General features: G+C 40.9%; 1 protein-coding gene across 5 annotated transcripts in view; it reads left to right on the top strand.

Annotated features, from left to right (window-relative positions):
* ALCAM (activated leukocyte cell adhesion molecule) overlaps positions 1 to 17088 on the top strand; it is a 115493-nt gene that overhangs the window by 74462 nt on the left and 23943 nt on the right. For all 5 annotated transcript variants that reach the window (XM_066175157.1, XM_066175153.1, XM_066175154.1 and 2 more), the window contains exons 2-6: positions 6456 to 6556; positions 9254 to 9473; positions 13431 to 13495; positions 13876 to 13963; positions 14794 to 14976. In XM_066175157.1, coding sequence (XP_066031254.1) covers positions 6456 to 6556; positions 9254 to 9473; positions 13431 to 13495; positions 13876 to 13963; positions 14794 to 14976 — 657 coding nt within the window. The remainder of the gene's footprint in view (positions 1 to 6455; positions 6557 to 9253; positions 9474 to 13430; positions 13496 to 13875; positions 13964 to 14793; positions 14977 to 17088) is intronic.

Here is a 17088-nt window from a genome sequence, read left to right as displayed (position 1 = left end):
ATGTCAGAAAATTAATGAGCGCTGTGTGAGCTGTGCATGGGACTGCCTGTTGTAGTTCATGTGAAGAGGCTTGTTCTTAGTAGAGCAATCTGGATCACAAGGACGTGCTTATTTAGAAAACCGGACCACTGTTGTAGAGATGTGCAGACTCAAGGCTGAGTGATGTTTGGCTCCCTGGCTGTTGTGGTTCAGCAAAAAAAGATTATTTTAAGGCCCATTATATCCATGTAGGTTTTGTTGTGTTTTTCAGCTGATTTTATCAGGTAGAGGTGGCAAAATAAAAGGTTCAAGACATATTTGCTGCGTGTGGTCTTCTTCCACTATTGTGAAGATCTTGAAAGCCTACAAATGACTTACTGAAAAAGTGACTTTTCTAGGCAATGAACAGAGAGGGAGAAGGAGTAGTTAAAAGTTGAGCCCTACCTGAGGAGTCCATGCAGCATGGAAAGCAGCTCTGCAGAGAAGATCATCTGGGAGACACAGAGTTGAACAGGAGCCAGTGATGTACCCTTGCACAAAGATGGCTAATGAGATTCTGAGCTGGCTTAGGGAAAGTACTGCAAGCAGGCTGTGGGAGGTGATTCTTCCCCTCTGCTCAGTGCTGGTGAGGCCGCATCTGGAGCAGTATGTCCCTTTCTGAGCCCTGCAGTATGAGAGACATGGGCAGACTGGAGGGAGTCCAGGGAAGGGCCACTGGACCACCTCCCCTATAGGAAAAAGCTGAGAGAGTTGGGACTGCTCAGCCTGGAGTGGAGAAGGCTCAGAGGGAATGTCACAGATACCTGAGGGGAGGATACAAAGAAAACGTAGACAGAATCTTCTCAGTGATGCCAGTGACAAGACAAGATGCAGTGAGCACTATCTGAAGCACAGGTTGCAACTCTGAACATCAGGAAACATTTTTTTCCTGTGAGGGTGACTGAGCACTGACACAGGTTGCCCAGAGAATCTGTGGTGTCTTCTTCCTTGGAGGTGATGAAAAACCATCTGGATGAGGCCCTGGACTGCTGTAGGTCAGGGCTGTAGATTGCCTGGCTTGAGCAGGGTGGTTGGACCAGTTGCCTCCAGATATCTCTTCCAACCTCAACCAGCCTGTGATTTTGCAAACTCTCTTATGTTTTTTCCCTCTCCAAATACTACTTTTAATTAAAGGAACAATACTTTGCCATGTTAAAACCTGCTTTAAGGTGTTATCAAGCATCAACTTTTGGGGCGGTAAACACCTGCTGTCAAGTCTTGTCACATCTGAAGCAGGAGAGTTTTTTTCCAATACATTTTGTATTGTACCAACGCCCAGCTGTCATTCATATACTGCTTTGTCTTTAAAAAAACAAAAACAAATTACTTTTAATAAAAATGTGTTCAATGAGGGGTGAGGGGTGTAGAGAATGAGTCCTGTGATGACTGGCTGAGAGAGCTGAGCTGTTTAGTCTGGAAACCAGGAGGCTTATCACTCTACAGCTACCGAAAAGGAGATCCTGGAGAGATGGGAGTTGAGAAATGGCCTTAAGTTGCAGCAGGGGGCTTTTACATTGGCTGTTAGGAGAAATATCTTTATCAAAAGGACTGTCATGCCCTGTAACAAGTTGCCTAGGAAAGTGATTGAGTCACCATCCCTGGAGGTCTTTAAAAGACTTAGGGACATAATTGAGTGATGAGCTTGGCAGCATTAGGTTTACAGTTGGATTCAATGATCTAAAGGGTCTTTTCCAACCTAAATGGTTCTGTGATTCTAAAAGGTGCCTTCCCAATCCTAAGAACATGTAATGGTTTTGATGTTTCCTTAAAACAACCCATTTAGATCAATACCAGCAATTGATGCTTATCTGAGTGGGTGCCCAGTAGGACCCGTGTGTATGCCTGTATAGCTGAAATCCCTTTAGGAAGTGGAGAGCAGAAAGAATATGAGCAAATAAATATGAGCATAATTATAAGCAAAACTTCTAACCTCCCAGATTATATTTAGTACAGGCTAGTCTGGGCTACCTGGAGAAAAGATGGGAGGGCTAATGCCTCAAGATTTGGAGTGCTAATCCTCATGTAGAGTTTCCAAAGTAGTTAACTACAGTTTCTGAGGTAGGTGCTAAATAGACATAATAGCTCTTGAGTCTGGACACTGCCATTGCTGAAGCTGCTAATTGACCTCCCCTGCTTCATTCTGCTGATTGCTGCAAAGAGCCATAGCAGCCAACATGTCCTGCTGTTCTCTAGTAATGAGACTTTGCTCCTTGGGTCCAGAAAGTGTAATAAAAAGCAGCATTGCTGAACCTGCCAGGGCAGAAGCATCAGCTGTAAAACGTTAAGTGCAGAGGAAAATACAGGACATCTTTGTAGATGTGAAACATAATTTAAATCAGTGGACACCAAGGTACTGAGGGAGGTTCTGCTCCCCAGATTTCCACTGCTCTGAAAGTAAGTCCTGCTGTACAGGCCAGTGCAGAGGAGTCTTGGGCGGTACCTGTGCTAGTGAGTTTTCAGATACAGCACTTACAAGATGTGTTTGTGGCAAGAAGTTGTTTCAGTATTGCGAACGGAAGGTAGAGGTGGAAAACATGCCTGCTTTCCACACAATTCCTACAGCTTTAGTTATTTCCTTGGAGAAACATCAGCTTCCTAATTTCTTTTTTCTTTTTTCTTTTTTAATTCACTTTCTGTGCATTCTTCCTATATGATCCTGTTTATTTAAAAATAATAATTGGTCTAAAGTATGACCTGCCTCACACTTTTGGTGAGGATCTAAAGTAACAACAGCACCTTCTCTGTTCAAGATTTTTTGTTTTGTCCCTTGAAGATGTGTGTACTGTTTGGCTCTTCCCCTGTGTAGCACAGGCAGAGAACAGTGTTTCACAAAAAAGATAGCAGTTAGCACTGCCATGGGGACATGGAAAGTACTCCAGCTGAAAGCATCAATAGCTATGTCATCTCAATTTACCAGTGCCCTGCTGGGATCTTTCTCTGAGCCATCACATACCTCCTGAAGCCGCTGCTTTCCTCCCATGTTCTAACCTGTGTGGAATGGTCTCATCTGGCTCAGAGTTTCTTCAGCACTGGATCAAAGAGAGGGAAATGAAGTGAATCTCAGCCTATTCAAGCCTCTATACATGTAAAGAAGTGGAAGGAAAGTGATACAGGTGCAGTTCAGACCTAGCAGGTAGAGCTGCTCTCCGTGTACATGGGACAAGATTCTGCCTCTGAATTAGTGGCATTATTAGCAGCACTAGCTCGGTTTTAGAAGACAACATCTGAAAATCACGTAAGGAAGCTGGCTGAGCTCTTAATTAGCTACAGAAAGGTGCACCAGAAATAGAGCAAGGCAGGACATAATGTCTGGTGACGTCGTGTTATTCCCTGCAGTCGCCTTTGCGCCCTCCTGCAGAGTTAATGAGAAATGAGGGCCCTGACATTGACCCTGCACTGTGTTAGGGCATGGAACAATTTGTTATGTATTTGTAGATTCTGCTTTCATTTTATTTTTCTTAGAATGAGCTGGAAATTATGTAAAGAGGGCTCACAATATGATGGTTGATGGTAAGAACTATCATATCATTAAGCAGTAATTTTCTTCTTCATCCCACCATTTTACAAATATGACTAATAGCAACAAAGAGAGGAATTTCCAATTCTGTTGAAGTGGGTTTTTGGGTTTTTGTGTTAAATGTATAGGTTGGTAGGGCCATTTTGTGGAGATTACTGCAATTACTACGGTGGATGTTTGCAGTTACTCAATTAATTTGCACTCTTTCAATGTGCTAGATCTGTTGCTACAGAAGTAGGATGAGAATATTTTGCAGGAGAACCTTTTATATTCTTGCGAGGACCATTTCTCTGTATTCAAAGTTAAACCAGTGTCTTTCTGGTTCTGTGTTAACAAATTCACAGAAAACAGATTTTATGGCAAGTCATGATTTTGTCCATTTTAAGAAACACCTTTCAGCTGAAGAAGCTCTAGATTCAGAGCTTAGTCTTTCCCTTTATCAGGCCATTCGTCAATTACTTACTCTGAATGCTGTAGAGTTTCTCCAGAAACATTTTGATTCAACCTCTTGAAGCTGTTTGTTGAGTCTTCAGTGGTGTATACTTGCTACTTTAGCAGTTTTGCAGGGGCTAAATGGATGTCTAGAAGAGAGCAGCATTTTGTTTTCCTCTAATGGCAGGGAGTATTTCCCCTAATACCAAAGAGTATCTCATATACTCTTATATAAAGCAGTTTTTGGTTTTCCACATGATGCCAAATACCATTACAGATTTCAAATTACTAAATGACACTTAGCTGGAATTTGAACAGGTACTACCCAGTTTACTAATTGAATACATATTTTCAAGTGTGCTGTAATTTTGCTCCCATGGAAAAGAAACAAAAAAGGACAGCTTTTTCTAGCTGTAGGGGAAAAAAAAAATTAGGATTCACTTTGCCAAGCCAATGTTGTGTTGCTCCCTTCCTAGTGATCAGAATAAGAATGAGTGCAAAGAAAGGGCCAAGGGAAAAATTTTTTACAGCTTTGAATTTTACTTACATTTATAGCTTGATATTGTAAAACGTTGCCTCTGTTTCCGTGAAATTGAAGTTATCTGATCGCTTTGAAAAATCTTTGTTTCATTTTAAAAGATTGCTCTTACTCAGCACCACCTAGTGGAATGACCGCTATTGTCATTTAGGAAACAGCTGGTCTCCGTGAACCATATAGAAAATTATCTAGTCCTTGTAGTGTGAATAATGCATCTAAAGCATGCTTGTGACTAATGAAATAACAGAATCAGAAAGATAACCAGTGCTTTAGTTGAAAAGGAGACAAGGGAAGGAATGAAAGTTTAAGATAAATGCGGGTAGTGATGCCTGTTCTCTCCTGTGTTCCTTTAATCCATTAAGCTCCAGCCTGCTTTTCTGCCTTAACCAGGTGGTGCCATCCAGGTTGTAGCTTCTCTAAGGAAAGATTTTGGAATACTGTTTCTTTGTGCAATATCACACAGCACAAGTCCCCTAGCCTCATTTGTCCCTCTGATACATGTGACAAATGCAAGCTGATGTTAACAGTGTAACAGTGAGCTCTGAATTCCACACCGGAGAAAAATGCTCTGGAGTCTTCCTAGTTTAAATCACAGGCAAGGGATTCAGTGTTTGGCTCTTTGAAAGGCATGATTTTCTTTAAAACAGAAAACCAATCCCTTGGAAAATCCTCCCTATTGAGTTCATCTATGCACTCTAGAAATGTCAGATTCTTCAGGCAGCTGCCTTAGGATTTGGGAAAAGCAAAGGGGTCCGTGGCTCAGGTCTTTGGGGTTGCATGGTTCTTTTTCCAGCAATAGAGAGGAAGGGCTGAATCTCCAGAAAAGTTAATGTTTCTAGAAGGAATGGATGATTCTCCTTAGAAACACCTGGCTACATCACCAGCATCTTACTTCAGTCTCTTAAATACAGTTCCTTTGGCAGCAAGCCTTTAAGCTACAGTTCCAAATAAAGGGACAGCAAAGCGAGAGATCCTGCATCTCTGGGCAAAGAATCTGACAGAAGTTGCAGATGTGTGGCTGAGAGCAGGCTGCCAGCACACTCTCTGGGCAAGCACTAGAAGCAAAATCTCTCCCCCGTGCAAGGAGCAGCAAAGAGGAGGCAGCTAAGGAAAGGAGGACCAAAGCTGAATTGTAGCAAAGGCACCGAGTTGTAACATCTTCCCCTTTAAGCTTTCTTGCATTTCCGCACTTCATCACTTTAGGGTCTGTTGGTTTTGTTCAATTCACATGCTTTGGACAATGAAAATAAGTGGGTCAGTTTTATTCTGTAAATTGATATGCATTAACACAATAACATTGTGCTGAGGTTTCCAAAAAAAGCTGTTCTTAAATAATTCATAGAAGAATTTAACTTAATTTTTCCAAAATGTAAATATGCAGACTAGTTTTTTTGGGGTTTTTTTTTTTGTTCCCCCCCCCCTCCCCCCCCCCCCCCCCGGTTTTAGGGAATACATTTTAATATCCTCATTCCCTTTTCTGTCATAATTTCCTATGTTTTTAATGTTATGCAGCAGCCAGAGTATCACTTCTTTGCTGGCCTCCTCATAACACTGTGTTGCAATGTAACCTCTCCAGGCTTTTTTTTTTCAGATGAAGAAAATAAAGGTTAGGAATTTTCACTTTATACATTTTAAATTTGAGATGATCCTGATTGCTGTGTAGGTATTCATCTGATAGAGCAGGTGCAGTCCCGTTTGGAAATCCCCTTGGCTACCATTTGCTCTGGCAGGAAGCATGGGTCCAAAAAGGTCCTAAGATTCACTTAACAAATTTAGTGGCAGGAGTTTTGTTTTGCTGTAGGTTTGAGAATCCGATAAATTCTACATGCTGGAAAATAGCCATTTGCAGAGGAGCTGCTGTTGCAATAGGTGTGAACCAAATATTAGCTAGCATGCGGGAATTCAAGAAAACTCTTAAAATTGTTTCCTCCCTTTCTGTTTCTCCTCTAGCTCTGGGATTGTACACAGTAAATGCAATATATGGAGACACTATTACTATGCCTTGTCCTCTAGAAGTACCAGATGGTCTTATGTTTGGAAAATGGAAATATGTAAGTATATCTTACCTTTATATTTATTAGAGCTGTTATAAGATGATGTGTATTTTGTGTGTGTGTGTGAGATTTTAAGATCCCAAATGATAGGATTTCTGTCTCATGTATGAAACCATTTATTCCTTTGTTTGTAAGACTGCAAGATTCCAAGCTGTATAATTTCTGCCAAGTGCAGATTAGAGGTTTGGGGAATTAATCTCACTGTTCAAGAGAAATAATTAGTCAAGAGTTCTATGCCAACCTGTATTAGAGATCTGGCATGTTATCCTGTGGTGTCTCGCTCACTTGACAGAGCCGTTGTTGTACATCGGAACACTTTTGAAGTCGCCTGCCTGAAGCAGAGCGTGCTCCATCCCTGGGAAAAAAAACATTGTCCCTGTCTTTGGTTGATTTGACAGTCACTCCGATCTGTTTCAGGCTCCGTTATGCTCAGTGCACTGCAGAGAAGAGAACAGACCTGACCTTGGGAGAATTACTGGTGGTTTCACTCTGCCATTTCTGGCAGGGAACAGAGCCAGAATCATGGGTGCTCTCTAGGTGTGCTGCCCAGCCTGCAGTAGGAACACCACAGGATGAGTTTCTCCTGTATATGATTGCTATCCCAGGCCACACGGAGAATCAGCATATCCAAGTCAAAGCAAACCTGGAAGTATATGTGGGTAAAAACACAGGGATACCAGCCCCCTTTTGCTTCTCAGACTGTATTGAGGCAAATAGTTTTCCTGCCTCTGTGAAGTTCATCTAAATTTCCTCTTCTCAAACAAAATATACCTGCAATAATGGATAATTTCTAGTGGAGTTAAAATTATGTAGTTCTCTCTCTGTTTTTGCAAATGGCATCCACCAGCCTATTTTTACAGGAGAAGGAACCAGTGGTGGGGGGAGTCCTTTTTTCCCCTAGCTCCTTCCTTTTTATCATCGTTTTTGCAGCCCACATCCACTCAATAGTTCTTTTCCTGCAAACACTTGTCAGGAAATTAAGTCAGAAGTCTGGGGAGAAAGTTTCCCCCAAAAGGGGACAGTAAAACTGTTTCATGTGAGCTCTCAGAAGATGGAATGCCTACCTTTTACATATTTTTCAGTCTGCTGACTTTTCTTGGGAAGACACAAGTCCATCTCTCTGAAGACACATGGATATTCTGAAAAGAAGAAACACATTATCTCTTTCCATTGCATTTGGATTGTCTGTGTTGGACAAGTACCATGCAACAAGTGGAGCTGTTGCAGCTTCTTCTAAATGGAAAGAGACACAAAACCTAATATACAAAGAAGCCTATCCAAGTTGCTATTGTATGAAATTGTTGACAGCCCACACAACTAAGGGAAAGTGGTGTCTTTTCTCCCAGGGCATGGAAATACAGAGGGTTGGATTAGGTTTTTTCATCAGGTGATTATTTTATTGGAAGAAGGATGAACTCTATTTTCTTCTCTACTGCCTTGTGAGGAGGAATTTGGGTTCCTGGTGGGAACCTGGAGGCACTGGGAGACTTGCACCATGGCAGTTGTTGCTCACTTCAGTGTCTCCCTGTGTGTGCTTGCAGCTGGGGTGGACTATAGCAGCCAGGAGCTCATTTGCACTTAGCAGCCAACTTCTTGTCAAGAGTATCGAGTCAGGACAGTGTTTTCTGTGTGACAAACATTGGACAAATCCAAGAGTTAAAAGTAGGAGAGGGAGAAAGACTGTGAGGGAATTTAAACTTCACAACCAACTGATGCCTCCTGCTGCCTGCCCAGCTCTGACACCACTCATCTGGTCACAGCATCATCATGCTTCTGTGGGCTCTGCAGTCCAGGTGTTGTGCTGGGAACACTCTGACATCAGTGCTGCAAGGTATAAGGGATAAAAGGGAATTAAAACCTTTTCCAGCACCCGGCACAATACTGAACATAAGGATAGAATCAGTGTTTCACCTCTGTTTAAAAAAGGGCAGACACTGTCTGTGGCTGCTCTGTGTGTGTGTTTGTGTAAATAGGAAAGGATCAAATCCTGTAGAACTACCCCCGTAACTTTGTTCCTCATAAAATTCTTTTTTTTTTTTTGAGAGAGAGAGAGAGATTTGTACAAGGCTGTCAACTTTGTATTCCTTCTTGGGATGGCAACTGTATAAGGAGGATGTCTAGAAAACAATACTTTGCAGATTAACAATATTTGGTTGTATGTATATTCCCATGCTCCAAGTTCTTGGGTCCTTTAAAGACAAAGGAAAAAAAAAAAACTAACAAGTAATTTAGAATAAAATAGGCAGTTATGCCTGATTAAATCCTACATTTGAACTAAAGTCTAAATATCCCAAATAAACAATATGAATATATAAAACAATAATGAAAAAAAGGAAATTGGAACTCTTGAGACTAGCTCACACTTGCTTCTATTTCAAATACTTTTTCATACAGACAGTGGTAAGTGCTGCCAAAAACACCAGCTTTTATCAGAGAAGGCCCTTTGCTATGCTGAGATGGAGCCAAAGGATTGAAATAATTTCTACTGTTGATATTCTCAATGGCAGTCTTAAATGAGCTCTTATTACACTGCCTTTCTTCTACGTACAACAGAAATTAATCAGGAAAAAAAAAAGCCGTCTGATACAGTTTGCAGATTTTTTTTTTAATTAAATGTTTGTACCAATTGCAAATCTTCAGGAACTTTTAAATGAGTGTTTATGCAAAATAGAGGTGTCTTTCCTTTTATTATAGGAAATGCCAAATGGATCTCCAGTATTTATTGCCTTCAGATCATCAACAAAAAAAAATGTGCAGTATGATGATGTACCAGACTACAGAGACAGGTTGAGTCTCTCAGAAAACTATACATTATCCATCAGGAATGCAAGAATCAGTGATGAAAAGAGATTTGTATGTATGCTAGTTACAGAAGATGATGTTTCCGAAGAGCCGACGATAGTCAAAGTTTTCAGTAAGTAAATCTAGTTGTTACTACCATTAACATTCATCAGCATCTGAATCATAAATTACAGAATCTTTTGTTTAAGGCAGGATTAAAGCCAAGAATGTAAGTTTGGCTCAGTAAATTACTAAGACTAGCAAATTTCTGCAGCTTTCAAAAACGTAATCTACTGGTGGCATTTATGTAACAGGACTGCCTGCACTTGCAGTTTATTCATGATAAGTGCTGGCTCAAAGAGAATTTTAGACTTTGATAATGACTCACTTATGTGATGTCATTTGGCCTTGGAAATGAAAAATGTAAAATTAGCATTGATTATTTTCCATTTGTTCTCAGAGCAAATTTTGCTGCAGGAGGGAAACATTAACCATGTGCAGTCTGCAGGATTATTTCAGGGGGGAGGTTTGAAGTGGCTCTGAGCAGCTACTGTGCAACAGCACAAACTGTGAGGGAGAGAGCGAGAGGCTGGAAAATGAGCCACCAGCCCCAAATGCTTGCTTTGTCCCCTGCTGAATGGTAGGAAGGAGAAGTACCAGTCTGCCGTTCTCTCCTGAAGCACAGCAAGGTTCGTTAGTGTTTGGTGTCACTACAGCTTGGTGGCAAGGCTGGTCTGCAGTGCAAACCCCAGCCCTGACAGGCACAGCCCAGTTCAGAGCTCACACAGGAGCAGACACTAGCCTGGTCCCCTCCTGGTGCTGATTCAGAGCACAAATGTAATCCATCAAACCCTGAGTCAGCCTGGGGAGGCATCCATTGTGGATTTTTAGGGACACAGAGCTGTGACTGCAGTGTCTTATCTTCCTTAGCCTGTGTTTTTACATGGCTTTTGGCCTTTGTTGCTCTTCAGGCACAGATTTGTACAAAGCAAATCTGTTGTGGGAACACATTGACTGCAGGTATGGGCAGTTTCAAAGAGATCACACTCTGCTTGAAAAACACAAATTCAGGTTTTGGAAGGGCAGCCTTTTGCTTCCCTCAGGTAGAAGGTGTCAGGGTGTCTTCAATGAAATCTATGCTGTCAGCCACATAAAGGAGTTTAAAGCTAGATTAGAAGGCAATAGTAATTCCCTCGTTTCACTTTCAATTTGACTGCAAGAACAATTGAATTAATGACAACAGGGAGGAGTGTGCTCAGAGCACACATAGTGAACACAGTGCTTCAAAGGAAATGATAAAGAATTATCATGTTTACTTATTGCACAGTGGTAAATATGTAGATGAGGCAATGGTATACGGTAAAATGAAAAACTAACTGCTTGAATTACTGTGTACTCTACTAAGCATTAACACAATGCTAACTCAGCCATGGAGCACAGCTTGTCTGGTTTATTCTGTGCATTAATTCTAATAGAGAAAGCTTCTATTTACTAAGGAAGATAAGAAGGGAGGATGCCACGCATGTAATATGGCCAACTTAGCGCTGCAAGAAGAATTACCTTTGTGTTTTTTCACTTTGCGTTCACAGCTTTATTTATGGTTCTCTTAACTTTTCTTTGCATTTAATTTTCTTGAGTCTGGTTTTTAAGTTCTCATTTTTAGTTGCTTGCTTGCTTTAATTGCAGAAGAATTAAGAGTAGCTGGCAAGCTTCATTTATTTAATGGGGGGAGTTTCTAACTCATTGAGCCACAGGTACAGAGCTAGGCTGCTTCAGTGTGACCCTCATAAACCAGAATCTCATGCACCTGAAACTTGGCTGCGTCCCAGAAGTCAGGACTGATTCTGGGTTTTGCTGGAGCTTGTTCCGTCCTCAGCTGTGCTACCTGATTATCTCAGGACTAAGGAGCTGAAATGGCTCACTGTGCAGGTACCACCTGCTAGTTTCTCTCACTGACTGCTCAAACAAGCACTACCAGCTCTCCAGATGGACCCTGTCAGCAACTTTTTTGTGGAATTAAATGGCCAGTTTCCAGAGCAGAGCAGCCCAGCGGACAGGAGCTGCTGTCCTGCTGCACCGGCACTTGGCTTTTGTAGGCACTGAATTCTCTTCCCCTCTATTATGAGGCCTATATAGAGTTGCAAAGTACTCTGGCAAGCTCTTAAGCTGAGAGATAAGCAGTGTGCTGAAGTTGCAAACCCACCAAAGTGGGGTTTGCTGCCAAGTTTAAAATTTTTTCCTCGCTTCAGACGCTGAGCTGGTAAATGCCAAGTAAGTGTTTTGCAGTGAATTACCTTGGTGCACGTGTGGGGGTCTGGCAGCAGGCGTTTCCTCTCGGAGGCTGCTCACAGAGAGCAGGTGGCAGCCTCTCAACGGGAACATCTGCTCAGTCACAGAGCACTCCAAATGGGGAGAGCCCCACACTACAGCTACAGGGCAAGGGGGCTTCCCTTTCCCTCAACACACCACAGCCAGGCTCTTCTCTAACCAGTGCTGGGGGAGATGAGAGACAAAAAGAAGCAAAGCTGAGGTGGGGGAAGGTGTCGTGGCTTGATCAGGTGGTGACTGGGACAGGCAGGCAACTATCCCTGTTTATGGGAGCCAAAAATCTGACCCAGAAGGCCTGTTAATGGTCTTGTAAAACCATGTTTTCTGGAATCGAGGTGAAAATATTTTGTCCTTGACGGGTTCTTATATGGAAAAGATCAGCCTTTTTCATTTAAAGCTAACAAAAGAGAAATAAACATACGTATATCTCCTAAAAATAAAAATCCTTATTAGTCCTTTGAAGAAAATATGATGGTCTTAGTGCGTAGCTTTGACTGTGTCTTTTGTGTGGTTTTGTTTTTTGCCACAAGCAAAGTTATTTGAAAAATGTCAGATGAGCAGCTTCTTTTATTCACTTCCATTTCCCTTTTGACCTGATTTTGCTCCATCCTGGGGTAGTCATCCAAGTGAAGAGTATTTGTGCACTTGCACGTAAACACGCACACAATAAAATGGATTATTGGGAAAACACACAGGCTTGCTACCTCTGTGACAACAGGAGCAGTGCATCTGCACATCAATAACTTCATCAGTGTGTGTAGAGACTTCGGCAAGACTGTGATGAAGTCCACTTAGGGCTGGGATTACCGAAGTACATGCAGTATTTTGTAGGAAGCTTGATTTGGGGAAACAGCTCTGTAGGCTGACATGGTTAAGAATGTTTCACTCTGTAAAAGTAAGCTTGTTTAAGCAATACAGATAGGGTGTAGAACCTTTCCTTGACTGTATAGACATTGATTTATTTTTTTTCCTTCACTCTTCCCCTCTTCTTTTAAAATTGTGGGCAAAACTGTCTCTTTTGGAGATAAAAATTTGCATTCCGGGCTTCAGGCCAAACTGTTTTAACAGACAAGTTATATAGTCCCCAGAAAGTAGTCTTTTATGATGGAAATACTGAGAGATCCTCCACTTTGGCAAGCTAAGAGGTCCATCTACCATAATAAAAGTAAGTAAGAAAACTAACTGGCACTGAAGAAAAAGTTTATATTTTTTAAGAGAGTCATAACTAACACAGAATCAGTTAAAATAATTGCACTTTCCTCTATCATCTGAATTTCTTAAATGTAATAATCCCAGTTAGGAAAAATAAACATTAGAAGAATGATTAGGTTCAATTTGTTCCTTTATAATGCTGACAGTTTAGCTACAGTAATATCTGCAGGAAAGCTGGTTTTTTGTTGCTACAGTTTCTGTACTACTGGCTCCTTCTCCAGCATGTGTATCCTATAAATCAGTAGATCAGGTTCTCTGTTCTTGGGTGGTGAACTAGTCTGTCTGGCTAAAAGATGTATTGTCACAGTACATAGAATTCACTATGGAAGGTGTGACACATTTAAAGTGAGAGTTTGTTCTTGATCTTTTCCTAATATTGAAATAGAAGTACCTCACCTTTTCTTCTTTTAATGGGAAAATATAGGTAAGACTGTATCAGGCTAGATTATTTTGTTTCATTTCACAAGTCCACATATTTTTATTATTTTTTGTTTTTCAAACAGCTGTTTGTGCTCCCTTCACCAGTACTTTTATCCTATTTATGTTTTAGAACAACCCTCTCAACCAGAAATCTTACATCAAGCAAACCTCTTAGAAACAGAGAAGCTACAAATGGTAAGAGCAGCATTCTCCCTCACAGTTATGTTCCCAACAGCTGCCTGAAGTCCCTTTACAGTCCAGACAGAGGTGATGGCTCAGAGAGGTGAATGAACACCTGCCTGTGAGTCTTTAGCCAGGCCGAGCACAGAGCAGTAGCCTTGCCACTACACTATTTATTCCTGCCTGTTCTGCAAACAGGGGCCACCCTGATCTTAGACCCACCACCCTCTTCCAAATTGCCCCTCACTGATTTGATATGCCCTATTCGAGAAAAGTGGTTGAGGTTAAGCATTTGAACTTCCTAGAACTTTTGACCCAAAACGGCGTAAGTAAAAACAGAATTGTGTGAAAACCCAGTGGGAAAAACAAGAGACTGATTCCTGTCTGTTTTGCAGCTCGGGGAGTGTGTTTCAAGGGACAGCTATCCTGAGGGCAACGTCACATGGTACAAAAATGGGAGAGCCTTGCAGCCCGTGGATGATGGTATGTTTTGGTCATGGCCAGTGTCCCTGGATCCACACACGGGTGAATGAATGGAGAGCTGTGCTTATATTGCTCTGCCTTACTCTAATGTATTCTTCCTTTGAGAAAAACTGCTCATGTGGAAAGATGCAGCTGGAAGGAGATGTTCAGGCCTTTCAGAGTACCCAAGCTACACCTTGTAACAATTCTCTTTTAGTTCCAGTTTTAAATACACACCATGGGGAGGAGAATTGCTTTTATTAATGCTAACACAAAGCTATTTTTGGACCTGTATAACTAAAAGAAACTTGTAGCTAATTTCCAACTTTTTATAAGGTATTAACTATCTCAGTTTCATACTTGTCCAGTATTGTGTTTTGGAACACACAGAGCATCAGCCTATACAACTATATATTTCCCAGGATATGTAAGAATAACAATTTTTTTTCTTTCTTTTTAACTTTGATAGACTGATAAAACTACAACATGTTTCCTTCCATAAATTAGAGAATGCTTAAAAAATAAATTGGATCCTAATTTTTTTGCCATCATTTTTGAGGCTTTCTTTCTGTCTTAGAAATTGGGCTGATATTTGTAATAAACCTCCCCCAGTTTGCAACTAGTTTTATGTTTGGATTTGATTTAAAAGATTTGGTAGGTCAGGAGTGTGTTGTTGGTAAAATGTTCCTGGTATAATTCAGTGGCAGAGGAAAACTATACAATCTCTTGGGTGACATGTCATGTTTCTTGTATGTTTACAGCCTGATCTCAAATGCAGAACAAGCAACAACACACAGGAAAAAGGTTTCAATTTCTGTCTATGTGACACTGAAACATTATTTCCTTTTCAGTTGTGGTCATAAATTTGCAAAAGATTGTGGACAGAACAACTGGACTCTTCACCATGACATCGTCCCTTCAGTACATGCCAACAAAGGAAGATGTAAATGCCAAGTTCTCTTGCATTGTTACTTATTATGGACCATCTGGCCAGAAAACAATGCAGTCTGAACCAGTTGTCTTCGATGTGCACTGTAAGTTATCAAAAAGCATATCCTGCTGTACAAAGTCTACTTCCAGGTCAGGGGAAAGCTAAATCAGAAACAGTTTACAAAATCAGAGGGTGCTTGGCTATTGAAATGCTCTCTTCAAAACTGATTTGCATCAAGAAGGTCTGAGTTAATTGCCAAAGTAATTTTTATTATCTTCAGATTTACCTGAGATTTCATTTTTCCTAACAATAGAATACTGAATATCAAGATTTCATTCACAAGTGAAAAGAGATAGCTATAAAAAGCTACAGTGAAATAGACTTTTGAGAATTTTAAGTTATAGTGGTTGATAAAAGTGACTGTATAAAAGTATCTGTACCCCCTGAAATAGGTAGTAAATACACAATACAGTTTCTAGTAAACTCAAATGTTTTACATCTTTTCAGAGTCATCACCAAGCAGTTAATGCTGGCTATCTACCTTGCACACAATGCTTCTCTACAGCTGTTAAGATGCTGTGTTTTACATTTAAAATGTATAATTTGAATATTGGTAGACTTTTAGGTAGAGAATTTGTGTAAATAATTGCTTCTGTGTGGACTGAATTTTAAAGCAGCTTCCTTACTGTGTTACTGACAGATGTGGAAATCATAATGTTTCTTTGAATAAACAAAACAGGCTGTTGGCAAGGAAAGATCAGAGGAGGTGGCAGCACTTAGAGACCAGGGGAAGAGACCTTTCAAAATATTGTAAAATGACAGTTCTGAAGGACAGTAGCAGGCAGCAGGTCACAGCAGGATGTAGAGGAACAGGAGACAGACAATATGTCCAGTCAAGTGTTACTTCTCTGCACACTTCAAGTAATCTCATAAAAGATGAGTCCCTGTTTTGGGAACGATAAGGTCTAATTATACATTCCAACATCTGTGTTTTGGCAATATGTTGTATGACAACTGTGTAATCCAGCTGAAAGCATAGAAAATAAGGCACTGGATTTCTCCAGGTAGTGTGAGTGTGCTGTTGCCTTGAAAACAAAAACCATAGGTTGGAAGTACCATGTGTGTTCTGCCTAGACAGTAGTTGCTTTTCCTCTGCAGGTAAAGTTTTTTGAGCTGCAGGGTAGGGGATCAGTTTTGACCTTAATCAAATAAAACCAAACCTTGGAGCACCTGGTCTTTGGTTTCATCTGGAGTTAGGGTTGTCATTTTACCAGCTGTTTCTCCTGAATGACAATCAGCAGAACTAATGGAGAAGAAAACCTCTGGGACAGCTGTTATTTATGGGAATACCATAGGTGTTACAAGCCTGCAGACACTTCTCTCATCGCTTTAAAGCTAGAGGCATTTCTTAGTTTTTTGGTTTTGCTTTATAAACCTGGGTATCAAATTTCACTGTGTTTTTTTCTGTCATTTGTGGAGCCCCATGACCGTGAATAACTCCTGCTGTGCATGGCAGATGTTCCCAGGAAAGAAATGTAATGACCAGAAAGCATTTGTTGCTACAACTTGCCAAGAGATGCTGTGCTGTCCTCATTTCCCCTCTGCTTTCATGCATTAGGGCCACTTCACCTGTTGAGGGTGAGGCTGTTCCAGATTTCTGTGGTGCGTGTCCTACATGCACTTGCAAGTAAGAACTTGCCAGTATGAAGGGAAAAGAAGGCTGCATGGCTCTGGGGTGCTCACTGGCCATGTGTAGTGTGCCCTCTGTATAAAGATTTAATGTTTGATAACCTAGCTCTTCTTGTCCTGGTCTAATAACACACAACTTAATTAATTCCAGCAGTGTGCTGCTAATTAGCAAATACTGGGAGACAGGCACACCTTTCAGTACTGAAGAGGCCTCAGGTATGAACTCTGGCTTTAGGGTGTGAAGTTACTCAGTTTTCTTTCTGAGTATTTTCATCTGCTGTAACTTCAGTTCCTTACTCTGCATAAATGCATCTCCAAATGAATTTTTGAAGTTCTTTATTAATAGATGTCCAAGCTTCAACAGATGCATTTCATGACCTGCTGTTAGTTGACGATAATGACCCGTCTGATTTGGGTTTGCTTTTTTAGTTAAGTTCAGTCTTCTTAATTAGTTTCTCAATAATTGTGATTTTTTTTAATGAGTCAAATATAATGCAGATCAAAAAAAAAATGGCAGACTCCAAGT

Source organism: Chamaea fasciata, unplaced genomic scaffold (genome assembly GCF_029207755.1).
Source record: "Chamaea fasciata isolate MVZ Bird 193981 ecotype frontalis unplaced genomic scaffold, bChaFas1.0.hap1 SCAF_2, whole genome shotgun sequence".
NCBI lineage: Eukaryota > Metazoa > Chordata > Aves > Passeriformes > Sylviidae > Chamaea > Chamaea fasciata.
The sequence above is the reverse complement of the archived record's forward strand: the minus strand, read 5'-3'. Positions and strand labels throughout refer to the sequence as shown.